This window comes from Nicotiana attenuata, unplaced genomic scaffold (assembly GCF_001879085.1).
Source record: "Nicotiana attenuata strain UT unplaced genomic scaffold, NIATTr2, whole genome shotgun sequence".
In the NCBI taxonomy this organism is placed as follows: domain Eukaryota; kingdom Viridiplantae; phylum Streptophyta; class Magnoliopsida; order Solanales; family Solanaceae; genus Nicotiana; species Nicotiana attenuata.
Window position 1 is genome coordinate 932,576 of NW_017670299.1, and position 19,558 is coordinate 952,133.

The 19,558-nt window shown below is 38.5% G+C and overlaps 1 protein-coding gene across 2 annotated transcripts in view; it reads right to left on the reverse strand.

The window, feature by feature from the left end:
- The window catches only part of LOC109237452, an 80,856-nt gene that overhangs the window by 11,377 nt on the left and 49,921 nt on the right, over positions 1–19,558 (reverse strand). For both annotated transcript variants that reach the window (XM_019403759.1, XM_019403760.1), the window contains 10 exons: positions 15,444–15,534; positions 15,220–15,297; positions 14,778–15,068; positions 14,452–14,649; positions 13,887–14,369; positions 10,814–10,975; positions 10,403–10,732; positions 10,238–10,320; positions 10,032–10,136; positions 8,275–8,503 (listed from right to left, as the gene is read on the reverse strand). In XM_019403759.1, coding sequence (XP_019259304.1) covers positions 8,275–8,503; positions 10,032–10,136; positions 10,238–10,320; positions 10,403–10,732; positions 10,814–10,975; positions 13,887–14,369; positions 14,452–14,649; positions 14,778–15,068; positions 15,220–15,297; positions 15,444–15,534 — 2,050 coding nt within the window. The remainder of the gene's footprint in view (positions 1–8,274; positions 8,504–10,031; positions 10,137–10,237; positions 10,321–10,402; positions 10,733–10,813; positions 10,976–13,886; positions 14,370–14,451; positions 14,650–14,777; positions 15,069–15,219; positions 15,298–15,443; positions 15,535–19,558) is intronic.

The following is a 19,558-nucleotide window of genomic DNA, read 5'->3' on the forward strand; positions in this document are numbered from 1 at the left end:
CAAACTGGGATGTCCCAACCGTTTATATGATAAATCCGGTGAATTAGTAATAGAATAAGTTGTTGAAGGAAGACAAGATGTGAGTCCATGTGATATAGCAAGGATAAGGTAATAAAGTCCATTTGATTCACACCCGTTACCAATGATCCGCCCCATCCTGCGTTCCTGTATAAGAAAAGATCATCAAGAAATAAAACAGAGCATTCAAGTAATTTGGCTAAGCGACTAACGGCTATGAGATTAAAAGGACTACCGGAAACATAAAGAACTGAATCGAAAAGGAATGAAGGAAGTGGACTTGCTTGACCTATTCCAGTTGCCATGGTTTGAGACCCGTTGGCCATTGTGACTGTTGGAAGAGATTGAGTGACCCAAGAATCGGAGGATGAAGATTGGAGACACAAGTCACGCTATTACCTGTTTGAACAACGGAAGCTATCTCTGAAGATGTCTGTTTACATACTTTGTACTGAAGGAACTCAGTATAATCCGGTAGAGAAACCATCCAACTATTCATAGTATTGGATCTCATTTTGCTACAACCAATCTCTCAAACTCTTGACTAAAGGTTGTATGGTTAACCTTGGAATGCCAAATCAGAACAAGTTAAGTTGGAGATTTCTTTTTCTTTGGGAAAACACTGTTCACACCAGAAAAAACATTGTTCACGCGGGAAAACACTGATTACTTGCCGGAAAATTAAAAAGTTGTTAGAATTTGGTGTAACATGGATGGGTAGGCTCGGAAACACCTCGCGACCAAACTGTCCTCAAGAAGTATTGCAGGAAAGTAGCTGGAAAGACCTGCACGCGCCGGCAGAACTGTAGCTTTTAACGGCGCGTGTGACATCCATTGTTGGAGATTCTTGCTAGGGTTTGCTCGCCAGAGGATTCTTAACCTTGTGGTGGTGTTGGTTTTCGCACAACACCAATAGAAAAAGAACTGACACCGGACAGCCACCAGAATTCGCACAATGACTGTTTTTTTCTTCCCGAAGTTGCTGGTATTTTTGCACATCGATGAATCTCTCACGTATGCTCTGATACCATGTGAGAATGCACGAGAAAAATATTATTTATCTTCTATTAAGTGTTTTACAATAGCCTTATTTATATCTATACACAATACATATTTTACTCCAATTCGATATGGGACTAGGGTTATTTACATAACTATCTAACAAGAAGCACCAGACCAATGTCAGAATTCTCGGAGTATATTGATGATATGGAGTTGATTGTACCACAATGGGAAGGGGGCAACTACACATGGTTTGGGGGAATATAGGATTGACAGGTTCCTGGTGACAAAGATTGGAATGATATGTTCAGAAATATAGAAATCCTACCAGAGTTGTTTCGGACCACTCTCCACTAGTTTTAAATTGTGGTAACTGGGAGACAACCAAATCTTATTTCAAGTTTGAAAATTGGTGGCGGGAGACTGAAGGTTTCAGTGATAGAGTAAGGATTTGGTGGACCTCTTTTGATATTACAGGCAGACCAGACTATATTTTAGCAGGAAAGCTGAAAGCGCTCAAAAGCAAATTGAGAGAGTGGAGCCCGAATACTTATGGCAATCTAGAGAGGGAGAAAAATGCTATCTTAAATCTCAGTATCTTTCTCTGGGAGGCAAATAAACTCTTTTGGCTGTACTCCCTACCGATATGATGTCCTTTTTTCCCCTACCTGTTACTGTGGAAAAGAGGTTAGACGCATTGAGAAGGAATTTTCTATGGCAAGGCAATAAAGAGAATAGAGACATTCATTTGTGTGAGAAAGCACGGGAGAAAATAATATTATTAATTGCTTAATTAAAGTGTCGTACAACCCTATTTATATAGGGTGAGTACATAATAATATTTATCTACTTCCCGATGTGAGACACTTATACACGACTAACTACTTAACACTCCCCCTCAAGCCAGTGCATATAAATCATATATACCGAGCTTGTTACAGATGTAACTAATACGAGAACCAGTAAGAGACTTAGTGAAAATATCTGCTACCTGATCATTCGACTTCACAGACTTTGTAACAATATCTCCTGAGAGTATCTTTTCTCTGACAAAGTGACAGTCCATCTCAATGTGTTTAGTCCTCTCTTGGAACACCGGATTTGACGCAATATGAAGAGCAGCTTGATTATCACACACCAGTTCCATCTTACTGATTTCTCTGAACTTCAACTCCTTAAGCAGCTGCTTGACCCAAACTAGCTCACACGTTGACACCATGGCCCGATATTCGGCTTCGGTGCTAGACCGAGCAACTACATTCTGTTTCTTGCTCTTCCAAGAGACCAAATTACCTCCTACTAGAACACAATATCCAGACGTAGAACGCCTATCAGAAGGTGATCCTGCCCAATCAGCATCTGTGTACCCAACAACCATAGCCTGTCTCCATCCTAGATGAGATAGTGCCTCACCTGTAGACTTAGGAATAGAAACAGTGGACAAAGATGATATAAAAGCATAATGAGGTGATGACAGACGATGATAACTTAAACCGACATAATGGGGATTAGGATTAAGTGTGGATCGTACACCTTTGCGGAGTGCAATTGGTTGACTAAGAGGAGACAAGTCCACAGTAGGTGCAGAATCTGATGCAGGACGTGAATCACCTGGGCTTGATGCTGGACGTGGACGACGATGATAAGTAAAAAGTGGTGGAACTGCAGAAGGTTGAACTAGACTAGGTGGTGGAACTGGAGCTATAGGTGGTGGAGCTGCAATTGGAGCTGTAGGTGGTGGAGCTGTAACTGGAGCTATAAGTGGTGGAGCTGGAGTTGTAGAGGAAGATGAATGGGAGATAGTGACTGAATCTCCAAAAGATGAAACTGGTAGCACCTCAGAAATATCTAAGTGATTACCTGGACCTGTGAAGTATGATTGGGTTTCAAAGAAGGTAACATCAACGGACATAAGGTACCGCTGGAGGTCAGGAGAATAGCATCGATACCCCTTTTGCTTTCTCGAGTAACCCAGAAATACGCACTTAAGAGCACGAGGAGCTAACTTATCTTTTCCTGGAGTAAGGTTATGAACAAAACACGTGCTTCCAAAGACACGGGGTGAAAAAGAGAACAAAGGTAATTGGGAAAACAGGACAGAGAATGGAACTTGATTCTGGATAGCTGAAGATGGCATACGATTAATAAGATAGCAAGATGTAAGAATTGCATCCCCCAAAAATGCAACGGAACATGAGATTGTATGAGTAGGGTACGAGCAGTTTCAATAAGATGTCTATTCTTTCTTTCAGCTACCCCATTTTGTTGAGATATGTACGGACAAGATGTTTGATGAATAATTCCATGAGAGTTCATAAACTGCTGAAACGGGGAAGACAAATACTCTAGGGCATTATCACTACGAAATGTGCGGATAGAAACCCCAAATTGATTTTGAATTTCAGCGTGGAAGGTCTGGAAAATAGAAAACAACTCAGACCGATTTTTCATCAAAAATATCCAAGTGCACCTTGAATAATCATCAATGAAACTGACAAAGTAGCGGAATCCCAAGGTAGAGCTGACCCAACTAGGATCCCAAACATCTGAATGGACTAAAGTGAAAGGTGACTCTGCTCGATTATCAAGACGCCGAGGAAAATGGGAGCGAGTATGCCTACCGAGCTAACATGACTCAAACTCTAGAGTGGACAAGTGAGATAAACCGGGTACCATTTTCTGAAGTTTTGACAAACTGGGATGTCCCAACCGTTTATGTAATAGATCTGGTGAATCGGTAACAAGACAAGTTATTGAAGGAAGACAAGATGTGAGTCTCATGTGATTTTGCAAGGATAAGGTAATAAAGTCCAACTGATTCACGCCCGGTACAAATGATCCACCCCGTACGGCGTTCCTGTATAAAAACAAGGTCATAAAGAAATAAAACAATGCATTTAAGTGATTTGGCTAAGCGACTAACGGCTATGAGATTAAAAGGACTATTGGGAACATAAAGAACTGAATCTAAAGGTAAGGAAGGAAGTGGGCTTGCTTGAACTATTGCAGTTGCCATGGTTTGAGTCCCATTGGCCATTGTGACTCTTGGAAGAGATTGAGAATACGACATACTAGTGAAAGGAGCTTTGTTACCAGAAATATGATCAAATGCACCTGAATCAATGACCCAAGACTCAGAAGTTGAAGATTGGGAGACACAAGTCACACTACTATCTGTTTGAACAATAGAAGCTATCTCTGAAGAAAGTCTGTTTACATGCTTTGTACTGAAGGAACTCAATATAATCCAGTAAAGAAACCATATGGATTGGATTCAATACATTGGATCCAACGGACTGTGAGTTAAAGGCTTCAGATACGGATGCCATTATTATATTGCACCGGAAAAAGCAGAAATTTTTTGAAATTACTGTTCACGCCGGAAAATCACTATTCACGCCAGAAAAATATAAAAGTGGTCGGAATTTGATTTAAATTGGATGGGTAGGCTCGGATTTGCAAGGAGAAGACACTGTCCTGAAGGAGTTTTTTTAAAATCTGGCCGGAAACACTCTCACACGCCGGCGCATGGGCGTCGGAACTTTGCAGGAAAATTTCTTCCGGCGGCGCGTGGTAGCGCGTGGAGGGTCTTCTGACGGAGAATTTTTTATGGGTTGGCCGCCGGAGGCCGATCTACTTCGTGGTGGTGTTGGTTTTTGCACAACACTGACGAAAAGTGGCTTTTTACTTGCGGCAGACCTGTGTTTGCCGGAAAAAGACCACCGGTTAACCGAGTTTTCTTCCTAGAATTGCTGGAACTTATGCACAGCGATAAATCTCTCACGATTGCTCTGATACCATGTGAGAAAGCACGGGAGAAAATATTATTATTAGTTACTTAATTAAAGTGTTGTACAACCCTATTTATATGCAGTGAGTACATAATAATGTTTATCTACTTCCCGATGTGGGACACTTATACACGACTAACTACTTAACAATTTGGTTAAATGAAAAACTTGACCATCAGCAAAAGAGAAGAGGGCTGGAATAAGAAACTTGGAAAAACAAAACAAATGTCTGTTAATGAAATGGTCATGGAGATTCACAAGAGAAGAACAAGCTTTACGGAGCACTGTGATAAAAACAAAGTAAGGCAAAGAAGGGTTCTGCTGACTAGAGAAGTGACAACTCCTTATGGTATTAGTCTGTGGAAATCTATTAGGAATTTGTGGCTACATCTCAAAGGTAGAGCGAAGTTTAATATGAAAGATGGTTGGAAAATTTTGTTCTGGAAGGATAAGTTATTGGGAAATGACAGTCCAATGGTGATGTTCCCTGGTCTATATGGTTTGAGTCTATAAGAGGAGGCCACTCTAAGGGAGGTTTGGTCAACACACGAATGGAATCCAACTTTCAGAAGATTACTTCAAGATTGTGAAATACCAAGGATAACCGAGTTTTTTAGTACTTTGGAACAGAGCAATGGGCTGCATGAGGGAGAAGATACACTTAGATGGCAAAGCAACTATACGATTAGCTCAGGTTACAAAGATCTGAACCAGGTAGGATCTCAGCTCACATTTTGGCCTTGGAAACATATCCGGAAAGTCAAGGTGCCATAAAAGGTGGCCTGTTTCACTTGGTTAGTAGCAAGAGAAGCTATTTTTGACTCAGGATAATCTCATACGGAGGGGATTCCAACTCTGTTTCAAAATGCTACTTGTGTGGACAGGAAGCAAAGATAATCAACCATCTGTTTTTACATTGTAGAATTACTAGCCAGCTATGGGACTTATTCATTAGTCTCAGAGGAATCAGATGGGTAATGCCTGGAAGAACTTTTAATGTGTTGACATACTGGAACAAAGGTTGAACCTGTACCATGAACAAAGACAGATGGAAAATTGTCCCAGCAAGCATTTGTGAACAATCTGGAAGGAGAGGATTTCAAGATGTTTTGAAGATACAAGCAGCCCATTACAGAAAATCAAGAAGAATTGTATACTTCTTTTCAGTTTTTGGTGTAAACCTGATTACATAGAGGATCCGGAGGCAATTCTAGATGTGTTAGATTCCTTGTAAGAAGAACAAGAACATTTGGTCCCCCCCCCCCCCACACACATTCTTTTCTGGTGAACTGATGTAACCTTCTCATTTTGGCTTCCAGCACAATCTTTGTGCTGATGGATTATATATACACATGTTACCATTACAACAACAACAACAAACCCACTTTGATCCCAGCAGGTGGGGTCCGGGGAGGGTAGTCTGTATGCAGACCTTACCCCTACCTAATACAGGTAGAGAGGGTGTTTCCAATAGACCCTTGGCTCAGGAAGGGCAAGAAGAAGAGGAGGAAAGCAAGATGGAAGATAAAAGAAAAAGGGAAAGATAAAGGATAAGTGGTACCAAATAATAGCAACAGGGAATACAATACCCAAGGCGAACAAAACCACATAACGTAATAAAAATCTAAGAATATGAAGGGACATGCATGCTACTAAGACTATGGGTGAACAACTATAAACTACCTACTAACCTTCTACCTTAATCCTCGACCTCCACACCCTCCTATCAAGGGTCATGTCCTCAGTGAGCTGAAGCACCGCCATGTCCTGCCTAATCACCTCTCCCCAATACTTCTTAGGCCTACCTCGACCTCTTCTCAAACTCGCCATGGCCAACCTCTCACACCTCCTAACTGGAACATCAATGCTTCTTCTCTTAACATGTCCGAACCATCTCAGCCTCGACTCCCGCATCTTGTCCTCCACGAAGGCTACTCCACTCTGTCCCGGATAGCTTCATTCTTAATCCTATCTCTCCTGGTACACCCACACATCCATCTCAACATCCTCATCTCTGCTACTCTCATCTTCTGCACGTGGGAGTTCTTGATTGGCCAACACTCAACCCCATACAGCATAGCCGGTCGAACCACCACTCGATAAAACTTACCCTTAAGTCTTAGCGCCACATTTCTATCACACAAAACACCGGAAGCGAGCCTCCACTTCATCCATCCTGCTCCAATGCGATGCGCGACATCTTCGTCAATCTCCCTGTTACCCTAGATAATCGACCCGAGATATTTAAAACTCGGTCTCTTGGGGATATCTTGAGCATCAAGCGTAACCTCTACGTCTGCATCATAAGTCCCGTCACTGAACTTGCACTCCAAGTATTTTGTCTTGGTTCTACTCAGTTTGAAACCTTTAGTATAAACCATATTAACTTTATATCATTTCAGAATTAATGTGAATTTTTTTCAAAACAAACTTCTTTAGTTTCCTTCATTTCTAACTATTATTTCAATAGCTCCTTTATCAAACTCAATATAATAATATTTTTGATGCTATCGCTCTCAAACTCCCCGAAAGTCAACCCTGGACAGCTAAAAAAAAGCCAGGAAGAAACACAAAAATGTGGAAAATTGTATTTAAAAAACTTATGTCTTTGCCTTCTTTAATGGGTTTTGACTTTGATAATGGAAGTCTCCAAATAAGCACTCAGTAGTTTAGAGTGGAAGGAGCTCTAAGTTGGAGTTCAATAGTCAAACAAACTGTGCCCCATATTTCCTAAAAGACAATCATAAATGGAAGCTTAAATATCATTAAAAGGGGCAATAATTTATACGTCCGAAAAATAGAATATAAGTTATTTTCTGGAAGCATCAAACAGTGGTAAAACTTCATTGCCTTTAACAATCTTAAGTTTAATGTGCACAAGGATTATAATTCTTCTTTATTTCTTGGAAAACAAAACAAAAAGGGAAAACAGAAAAAGAGGTGTAATATTTTTTTATAAGGTCGACAGGAACTTATTTTATGGAAATGATTTCTTTCTAAAAATTCTTTTTCCAATCACATTAATCAGTATCAAGAGATTTAAAGCATCCTAGTTGAAAGCTTATACTCGCTTGTCATTTGTAATTTACAAACTCCAAGCTTCTTAATTAAAAGATAAAGAAGCTTAGTGTGAAAAAGACTAAGATATAGAAAAAAGATAAAGAACTCAGCCTTCATACCTGACACACGAAGAGACACAATGCATTCTTTGACTAATTAACTATATATAGTGCACACTCATGCAAGATAATGAAGGGAATACTATAGTTCAGACTGATGCATAGCTCATTCAATTGTTCCAATGGGAATAACCAAAGATCAATTTGCTACAACTAATACTTTGATATAACACTGATACAGATGCTTCAAGCATGCTTATCGAGATAACAATTGGGTCGAGGATCTTGGGAAAAACAATAGAGTAATCCCAAAGTGTACCTGTTCTAGGTAAAAATAGACTTACTTCTTGAAAATAATTGATGCATTCAAGGTATCTAACACTGTCCAAGTTGCTCTTGGGTCCATCTTCGAAGTATGTATTGTTGGAAGAACTGTCATTTAAGGCTTCTTGAGATCTCCTGGATCTCTCTGACCGAGGAAAAGTGGATGGCATGTATAAGACATTGAGATAGGAATCAGCAGAGAGAGAATCATCTAAAATGGCTGGTGCACTTCGAGCCAAATGCTCATACCTTGCATTGTTGTCAGAAAAACCAAGATGAGAATTTAACATTAATTGAGAAGCTAAACATCCCAATAGAGAAATGAACCGGATGAAGCATTTTTTGTTTATCTCAGTCAGAGTACAGTAAGAGTGACCAAAGAGAAGACCTTTACATTATTGACTAAGTTACGCTAGAAATAATAGAGTTGCTCAAAAGAGAGGTGATGGAAGTTGCAATGAGAAAACAAAATACATAACAACAGCCAAGATGGCCAAAAGCAACTCCAAACCACTTGAAGTTCATTCTTCCAATCACATGGTCTACAAAATCTACTGTACCCTATGCCAGAAACCAGTTAGTAGACTGTCAAAACAGGAAAAAAACCAGATACTATTCAAACACAAAATGACTAACAATCAACATCAATACGGCACCAGCAGCTGGAGAACAGAAGATTAAAATTCGGTATAATGTAACAGACTAGAAGAAAGTTCAGTAAAATTGCAAAGTTTAACAGCCAAACCATTCAGAAGTTTGGTATTCTAGGTGGAATTCTATGATCGCCAAGTAAAATAGAAACATGAACTACCACCGTACCTCTCACCCAGCAGAAAAAGAAAAGAAAAGACAGAAGAAAAGAATTTATATATATATAAAAAAAAAAAAGTAAACGGTTGCTCCATGGTGGCAGCAACTGATTTTTCTCCTAAGTGCACAGCCCAAATAACAGAAGACATACTATAAAAAAACCTAGAATATCGTCGAAGAGAAAATTACGTTTAAACCAAATTTGATGTTGGATTTAAATACTCTCTCTCATAAGATGTGGCTTTAAAAGAGACTGATCATCCAACCAGAATCCTTAGGACCATTGGTAGAGTAGCTCAGGACATTATAAATCCCATTAGAACCATACATAATCCATGTAGGACATGTTTTTAACACCCTCCTGCATGTGAAACCTGATTCAATGGTTTACACGTGGAATGAAGACCCTTTTTTTTTTTTTGAGAAGACTACAGCGGCTCAAGGGGCTGAAAGCTGGGCCTGGAGCAAAGAGTATGCTTGATGGTTAAGGAGTGAGCTTGGACCAGAATGAAAAGAATCGACAAACTAAGGAGTGGTTCTAGAACAGAGTTAATCGCTCGATGAGCTGAACTCAGAGAGAGGCACAAAGCAGCTCGATGGATTGTGTTGAGAGAGGAGTCCAGAAACATAAGAGTGGGTATAGAGAAAAGATGTGAAATCGGCCTACCAATGTGAAAAATCTCAGCATCCAACCCCAATACTTTAAAGCAATGGGTGGAGTAGCTCAGGCATTATAAATCCCTTAGAACCCCTTGCACAATAAATCTAGGACATTCTTTGACAATGACATCTTATAAATATAGCACTAGCCCCTAAATGCTGTTACTTTAAAATAACCTAAGAAGAAGAGGAGATTCAACTGCATGCACAAAAGAAAGAGCAGGACCAACATTTGCAGATAAGATATCTCATGTCTTCCTCATATTAAGTCACCAATATATACAGACAAAAATATTTACTATCTTACATGGACCGAACAGATGAAACATCTACCGGTGGACCTCCTTCAATGGTGCCAATTATCTCCATTATAACAGTTGCAGCATCACCCTTGTACAATTGAAGTGCTTGCCTAGAAATTGTCAAATGGTAAGAACAGTACAGAGACAAGAATTCAAAAATAGGTTTTGTTGGTGGTTGACAAAAGTAGGAAATAATATTATTCCTACATACTTAAATTTCACACGAGCTTGTGCATAGCGCTCCATCCTAATCAGAGCATGACCCCATGCATTCCACACAGGAAAAACATCAATCTGAAAGTAAGTTACCATTAGAATTTACTTTATGGTGCAAAGAGGACAATCATGCACATAAAAAAATTATCTTCCATACTACCTTACACTTCTTGCAAGTGTAGACAGCCATGCTGTATCTTTCATCTAGAATTAATCTATTCCGAAGTCGCTCAGATGACTCTTTATCAGCAATATCATCCAGTGAGGCAGCTATTCCGGAACCCAAAAGACTTTGCAGCAATTCAGCACGTCCTAGCCACGTCTCAGCTTGTGCCAGTACTTCAGACAGCTCATCAGTCGACTGACTACCCACACTAGAGCTTCCAGCATCAGAAGATGCATCATCAGCATCCTTACTTCTTTCTGAACTACTTAACAAGTCAGTGCCCCCAGAAAGCTTTCTAAGGAGGGATTTCGCGAAAAGCAGGCCCTACAAGATCAAAACTCAACATATTACTGCACTATTTCATGAATATTTTCATTTAGTCTTCATTGAGTGCAGAGTAGACACCTGAACAAAAGTTTCTGTGGCATGATATGCTCGGCCAATAGTTTCCATTGTTGCATTCTCAGGTAACTGTAGGGAGCTTAATACACTTTTCATCTGTCCAACACACAAGTCCAAGGCACCTTTGGCAGATGCACTCTCATCCGAACACATTGAAAGCAGTGCCTTAAATCCAAAGTAAAAATATTAAGAATTTCAGAAAGAAAAGAAGAAAAAAAAAAAGAACAGTCAAATTAGCATGTTTTAGAGTGCAGAACATAATTAGAATAAGAGCAATTCCTGAAAGCATAGATACAGAAAAAACTCAGTCTCTTATTCGGACAATCTCAAACTCCAGGCCAGAAAGGTATCACTTAATACCCACAAGAGAAAAAACAGAACATGTGCAATTCAAGGCGTAAATTCCACTTTCATGACATAGGGATCATATTCTGCAATAAAGAGGGGTAATGCCATGAAAATATTAACGTCCTGCACGTCAAACCATCCCAATCCAAAATTCACATCAGCCATTTAAAATCAGCATGAATTATGCAGCCGCTCATTCTTTCTGTCCAACTATCTCCGTATAACAACAATACTTAGACAATGAGAAATTACCTGATCAAATAGTCATGTTTACCAGACACATAAAATTAGAAAGGCTCAGTATTACACATTATTGAAGAAATAATTAAATGAATAGAAGTGTGCTCTTTCTTACGGCTTAAGCTATTAGATGAGATGATTACACACTTCTCAATAATCTTGGTAGAGACTCAAATAGCTTCCGTTACCGGCAGGCAGTATCGGCCAATGTACTGCCCGTCCGGCCAATGTTTTCTTCTTTTATTCTTCCTTTAAGTGCCCGATGATGTTCCTGTCTGCGGCAACCGGTGCCCTTATCTCTATATGACCATTCAAGCACCTCTCCTTTCTCTAGGATCGTTCAAGTACCAATCATCTCTCTGGTGACTGGCGCTTCTACTTTTAACGGGGCTAACGCAATCCTCTAAACGTTGAATTTCTTGTTATTGTTCTGCCAATTCAAGTTACAGATGATGTTCTGAGATGTGCAAGACCATATTCTTTTTGGTGATTGAGAATAGATTCCTTTTTGTGAATAGTGCAAAAAGCACTTTCTCTCGCTCTACCATTACCAACGGATTTCCGGAAGGAAAGAATTCCAGCGCCGTTTTTCTTTTTGGTAATTGTGCACTATTCCAGCGAGATTTAGGCATCAACTTTCTGTATTTTCAAAATAAGCAAACTCAAGTTGGTTTCCCCTACTTTGAGTTTGAGAAATCTGCTAGATTATCAAGTGAATATGTATCTATACTCATTGTACTTGAATAAGGAGTATAATATAAGAATCATATTACTACTATATATAAGGGACCATGTAAAGAGTTTTGCAGTCCTTAGTTACATTGTAACTATCTTGTTAGCTTGCCAACCAAAAGGGTTTGCTATTTATTACTTCACATACTTGGTATGTTTCCAATAAATCAAGATACTTTCAAACCCCTTTTGGTAATACATAGCTCCTTAACCTAACTTTTTGCAGGTGAAGTATGTACCATAAGTTTTTTGCCCCCACTTTATTTCTTTTTTGCTTAGGTTCCTATATTTAATTTGGTAAATATATTAAACTTTGAGCCCTTCAAAATGCTTGAAAAGTTGGGAATGATGGTGAATAATTATGCACAAAGATAAATCTAAAATGCTGATAATAATAACCTTGAAGAACTCATTTGATAGGGAGAGTACTCTATCGATCAAATTTTCATGGTAATTTCTACAATTATAATTAAATTTCTCTTCGATCTTATTTTTAATAGAAAAATTATTTTGAAAATATAAGTTTAGATTTAGTGATTTAACCCAATTATACAATAGAAAATAAATTTCAAAACTTTTTTAAAATTAATAGATTAGAATCTTGAAAATCAAATAAAAAAAATATTTACTTTTTATCCAATTTACTTAATTAAGTGGGGATAGAACAAAGGAAAAGGGAGAGGTGCTTAGCAAGTGATCAACTTGTAATCTCACATTTATTAAATACGGTTGATGGTCACATGCTATTGAAATAAAGATTTTTTTTTTTTTCTTAAAACAATTTAATTTGTCAGATATCATATAATCCTTAATTGGTTGGGTATAGCGGAATTTTCTTTTAAAAATAAAGCATTAATGAGTTAATGAAAACTAAGTTAATTCTTGGACTTTGTTTTAATGAATTTGGGTATTTCTGAATTTCATCTACACCTAGGCTTTAATCACCATATTTTTTCTAGCATAAAATATGGTCATATGAAATTATGAGTAGTTAATCAATAAATACCAAAAATAATAAATTAAAATATCTTCTTTATTTCTACCTATAATTAGAAATTATATGTTCACAAATTCATAAAATATTAAAATATCTTCTTTAATCTATGATTATAGTCCATTTGGAATAATTTTACATACTTTAAATTATGTTACTAAATATCAAGTTACCTTTCCCTTTGATATATGCTTATTCCTTAGCACACTTGTTTTCTTATAAATATTTTTTTTAATAAATTATCTAATGATATGATTAGAAAACATAAATAATGAATAATAAATGGTTAATAAGCGATGATCTTAAAAAAGTTGTGCCTAAAAACATAACAAAAACTATTATTATTATTATTAAGTAAAACCATTATAATGGACTTTATTGCCTTGATCTTGGGCCCGGGCTCAGCACGGGCTTTGCAGGACTAGTAGTTTATATATGATACCTTAGGAATTTATGTATTTAATTAAATAATTACCTTACAAGCATATGGATTGATTACCTTTGAATACATATTTCTGAGTAACACCATCTTCAAAAAGAAACTTTCTAATGCAGAGAAGAGTAAATTTGCTACTGCGGAAATTAAAAGGAAGTATTTAATTCTAGGTGCGACAAAAAACAATTAGCAATGCAAGAATTCGTTTCCGCCTATGAAAAATCAGAATCAATAGATTTTCAGTTAATAGAGGCAAAAGAATCACCTCAAAACTTGTGCCAGGTGTGGTCCAGCAGAAACATACTGATTAAAGAAAATAACCATACCTTGAAAAGAGTAATATCCGGGGTACTTTCATATCGATGCGATGAACGCACAGCTTCATCCTTCTTTGGGTCACCTGTGAGCATCCACATCTCAGCAATAGCAACAGCAGGCAGCCGTTCTTGCCCATCTGCAGAAAATAGTGTAACACGGTCTTCCTGAATGGCAGTAGTTGGCTCCCACGCCACTCTCTCAGATTGCATTACACCAGAGCTCTTTCTCTTCCTATGTGTATCCTTTGATGCACCTTTATCTCCAGTTTGGACCCAAGAAAATGCTCTGCGGGCCTCTTTTTGAAAATTACTAAGGCTACTAGTGAATGATGACCTTGTAGGTGTTCCCATTTTTGTCTTCTGTCTTGCTCTTGGAGTCGAAATTGAAATCCTCGGATCCCTGGAAGGAGCACTAATGCTGACAGCGATAGCTTTGGCAGCATATATAAGAATCATATTGTTGTCTCTCAGGGAGGGGAATTCCTTAAGTATCTGCAAGCAAAAAACCAAGACCACATCAAAGATAATGACAGAAATGAAAAAAATAACCTTCTATATGCTTGCAACTTATTACCAGGGATGCAGATTGAAGTTGTTTTCTCATCAGCAAAACTTCTAGAATCAAATGAGGGTGCTCGTGTAGGGGAGAGCATTTTTGCTGCAATGGTAATGGCAAAGCAGCCAGAACACGTAACCCTAAAGCCCAGGAGTTGAGCCTGGAAACTTCCGACTCTGATAAATTATTATCCCTTCTTTTCAGGAAAAAGTGAACCTTCAGAGAAACAAAAATAAAATAAACTAAAAAACTGAATTATTTGCGAGGAGAATTTTTAAAGGCTGATAGCAATCAATTTCAGAGCAACTCTGATAGAGAAATGTTATAGGAGGAAACGTCATTACAAGAAGCTGTTTTGATCGTAGGTTGGGCAAAAGCTGCATTGCACTCATTGCAACAGGTAAAGCATCTGCAGTGTCACGTAAAGAAGAAAGAAAACGTGAAGCTTCTGCAGGGCCTCCACCGTTTAAAGGATCTGCTGTAAGAAGCTTCACAAGTTGACGCCCCTGCAGCTCTCTGCGCAGTTCAATAGATAGCCCTTCACTTTCAGCCACCTCTAAAGCAGCAGAAACAGCTCCCTTCTCAGCTAGTCTAAGGGCAAGACCCTCAGGATCTTCTTTACACTCGGACTCCACCTAAAAATTCAAAAGAAATGCTTCACATGAGATGAAAAGGTGAAAACAAACACTGCGACAGAAAAAGAAGAGCTCTAGAAACACGAACAAATATAATCTTACAGTTTCCCAGAATCTAACTATAATAAGCAAGGAATGAACTAATAATAACCTCTAGCCAGCTGTGGAAGCGGTTATCTGCACTTAATATATGGCTGTACCTCTGGAGAGCTTGTCTCATCTGAACAACCTAGTTGTACCATCAATGCATCAAGAAAACAGATATAAAGTTAGCATTCCAAGGCAAATCCAAGTACATATAGATAAATCATATACAAAAAATAATGCCTAGAAAAGCAACAAGTGCAAGATTACACAACCACAGTACGGGCATACATTATCTTTAATAGGATCATTTCCAAGCAAGTGGCAGCTGCACATAGTGAGAACATCCAAAGCAGCATCCAGTTCCCATCTATGCAAATATCTGGAGTACACAAAAAAATAGAGCTGAGCTTTCTAAATATCAAACTTCCAGAGCAAACCTAATCTGTGCGATAGTCTGAATTTAAAAATAAATAAATCAATTAATAAAACTAATTATCTGTTAAAATACCAAGATATACTAAATACTATTAAAGAAGGTTCTCACTGAATCACCTTTTGTAGACAAAATGAAAATGTAAAGCAGTGGGCACGTCTGCTCTTGACATAGGTTCAGTGGATGTATGGCATTAAGGCCCCCCTATTCACTTTTAAAATACTGGTAGAGGTCTATGCCGAACCTCACCACAAATACAAGGTGAATTTAACCACCACCCCCCAAACAAAAAAATAAAAGAAGAAGAAGAAGATTGACTACACTACAGTAATTTTACCATACCAAGGGTATCTCACTTTAGAGAAGCAAAGAAAAGAGACAAATATCCGGGTAAAGTTGGCAGACTTGGAGATAGAAAGTCCAACTTTTCTCCTAGATTTCGAGTTAGGTTAATTTTTTCCAGGAAGTTCTGTTAATCCTTGATTTCAGGTTTTTTTTTATCAATCATTGATTAGAATTATTGTCTTAAAACTCATTCCGTCCAATATGTTAAGGAAGTTACTCTTCATCGTGGGCTCGAAATCTTTCGATATTACTGAAATTGCATCAGCTAGGGCATCTAGTATGAATGGATGAAGAGGAGAAAGAACTTCATCAGAAAACTGACAATCAATACAAAGATGCTACTATGGACCTGTCGTATGATGATTGCATGTCGGAGTGTCATGGCAATAAGGTCAAAAGATGGACTCAGATGGATCAACTATATGAAGACTCAGTGGTTCAAAACTTCAAAATTCATGGTAGGTTTATATCTATCTGTGCAAGGCAAGGTGACCGGAGAATACAGGATGGGTGGATGTTGCACACAAAATTTAAAAGTTCACAGGAAAGGCCCAACTCCTCAAAGGGAAGTAACAAGGGAGCTTTGATGAAGCAATGAAAACAAGAAGATGGTCGAAGAAGAAATAAGTCTGAAACTGAAACCACAGCCAAAAAGCTATTGGAGACTAAAACTGTATAAATCAGACAATGGAGTCTCTACAAAATTGTCTGGTGGAAGATTTGAAGGGCAACACAGGAGATGTCAACATGCAATGAACTCAGATTCGCAATAGTTGCAGGGTCTTTGAACGAATGGCCTAAAGGTTCTTTTTGAACTACCATCAAAAAAGGAGGCAAGAAGGATCTTTAATGGGAGTCGGAGTGGGAAAAATATGAGTCTAAATTTACATTCGTGATCACCAGAAGTGGGTTGTATCTCGAGCACTTTGAGCCAGAATGGATATGGGTCAGGTTACTGGACATGCCACTACATCTACGATCTGATAGGGTTTTCAAAGTAAGGGAATAGTGTGGCGGGTGCTCGGAAACAGAGGAGAAACCTAGGAAAACCACCTCTAGGCTAGGGGACTATCAGATCGTATTACGAGATCAGTCATGGTGGATTCGAGGGAACTAGAGTTTATATCACCATTGGGTAGAGAGCACCATAATAGTTTGTTGGAAAATGGGAGCTCATCAATCTAATGTTGTCCCCCGAGATAATGAAGATGATGAACCTTGTTTCGAGACCACCACAGTTCAATAGACATGCCATTGGGTACGAGAAATCATGTGAATGGGCAAGTGTGGGATTCGAATTTTGAATTCAATCCCAATACTAGATGCGAGACACATGCTCCATTCCAAAATAAAAGGGCCCGAGGCCCTCAACAAGAAAAGCTTTCCATTATTAATAAGCTCAATCCTTTTGGGCCTCCATTAACAGAACCAGCAACGGCCGAACCTTCAACCCAACAAGCCATGGAGCAGAAATCACGAGTTGGACTTGAGAGCAAGCAGATGGGTTGGATTTTGAAGGATTTGAAAGGGAGGCAATACAATTATTCACCAAAATTGACACGAAGAGACTTAAAGGTCTCCAAAAAGCACCATTGTTAATGGAGTAGGCTAAAATGTGTGAAAAATGAACTCAAAGACCAAGAGTTCAATGTCAATTACGGGGAAAGTAGTGAAAGATTCAAGGGAGGTTGTTAAATTTTGAGGAATCGTGAAGCTGAAAATTGTAAGCTGGAACGTCAGAGATCTTAACAGCATGGTAAAGATAAGGGTTTTGAAGATGTTGACACTCAAATGGAAAGCAGATATCTATTGGAAATGGAGACCGAACTGAATTAATCTCCACTTCTACGGTGAGACAGCTTTGGTCGAATAGATGGGATGGTTATGCACACTTAAGAGGGTAAAGGAAGCAAGGGAAGCATCTTAGTTCTATGGGATAACAACAACAACAACCCAGTAGAATCCCACTAGTGGGGTCTAGGGAGGGTAGAGTGTACGCAGACCTTACAATAGTGTAAACGTATGCTAGTTGTTATAGGGTTTTACAGCTCCACTATGCTTTCTGAAAGCCTATTCGAGAAATTCAACTGACATCTTATAGGGATTTACGGTCCTAAGTCCTAACAGAGGGAAGGGAAGAGAAGACATATGGCTGGAAATGGCTACAGCCAGAGGTTTAAGCCACGGCCCATGGGTTACTAGTGGGGATTTCAAACTTACAAGATATGTGGGAGAGAACAAAAATAATACTAGAACTAGAAGAACCAGAAATATGTGGTCTTTTTGGGAACAAATTAAGGAACTTGGCTAATTAGTCCACCACTCTCTGGTAGTTTTTTTTACATAACTCTAAGGGATAACTCCACAGTTGCATCTAGAATTGATAGGATCATGTTCTCAGTAGAATGGGATGAGGAATTCAGATTTATAAAATAATTACACTGCCCAAACTTTCCTCAGATCATACTCCCCTACTTCTACAATGGAATGGGAAAGAAGTAACAGCTATTTTAAATCCGAAAACTGATGGCTATTAAAAAGAGGGTTTTGAAGTTATTTTAACATGGTGGTCTTCTTTTATGGTCAAGGGTAGTCCACATTACATTTGGAGCAAAAATTAAAATTACTAAAGTCGAAATTGAAGAAATGGATTGGAGAAACTGTCAGAAATTAGATAAGAGGAAAATTTGAGTTGTTAGGCAGATACGAGACACTGATAAAAAGATGGAAGAAGGGGAATCGACGGAGGATGAATTGGTAGAAAAACCAATAATTAAAATGGAGATGGAGGAAATTGCAAAGCCAAAGGAAATCTCCTCGAGAGAAAACTCAAGATTCTTATGGCAAAAACAATGGGATAGGAACACTAAATTCTTTCAGAAGATGGCCAGGCCATAGGAGATACAACCCCGTAGAGAAAATAGAAGTAAATAGCACAATGAAGGAGGAATCAAAAGCAATGAAGAAAGAAATAATAGAATTCATGAAAAACTCTACACCGAGACTAAAGATTGGACCTCCATCACTCAACATGGGAGATGCCACAAAGATCAGTGAGAAAGACAACTGATTACAAAGGCCTTTTGATGAAGAAGAGGTCCTTGATGTGGTTAAAAAGTGTGCAAGTGACAAAGCACGAGGGTCGGATGGGTACACTGTGGTTCTTTCAAAAATGTTGGTCAACCTATGGAAGAAGATATTATCAGGGCCAATGAACATATCCATCAACATGAAAGTCAGAAAAGAGCTCCAGTGCTACATACATTGCACTAATTCCTAGGAAGAAGGCTGCCAGAGAACTTAAGGACTTCACGGCCATAGGTTTATTGGAAGCTTTTCAACAAAATTATTGCCAAATTGGTTACAATAAGATTGAAGATGATCATGCCTAAGTTAATTTCCAGAACACCATGGCTTTTGTAAAACACAAATAATGGAAGCTATGTTAATAGCAAATGAATGCCTTGATTCCACAAAAGAGAGAAACCAGGGATCACGTGTAAGCTTGACAGTGGAAAAGCATATGGTCATGTAACCTTGGGTTTTTTGCAAAATGTGCATAATGAATTAGGTTTTGAAAAGAAATGGCAGAGATTGGTTTTGCATCAGCACAGTTAGATTCTCC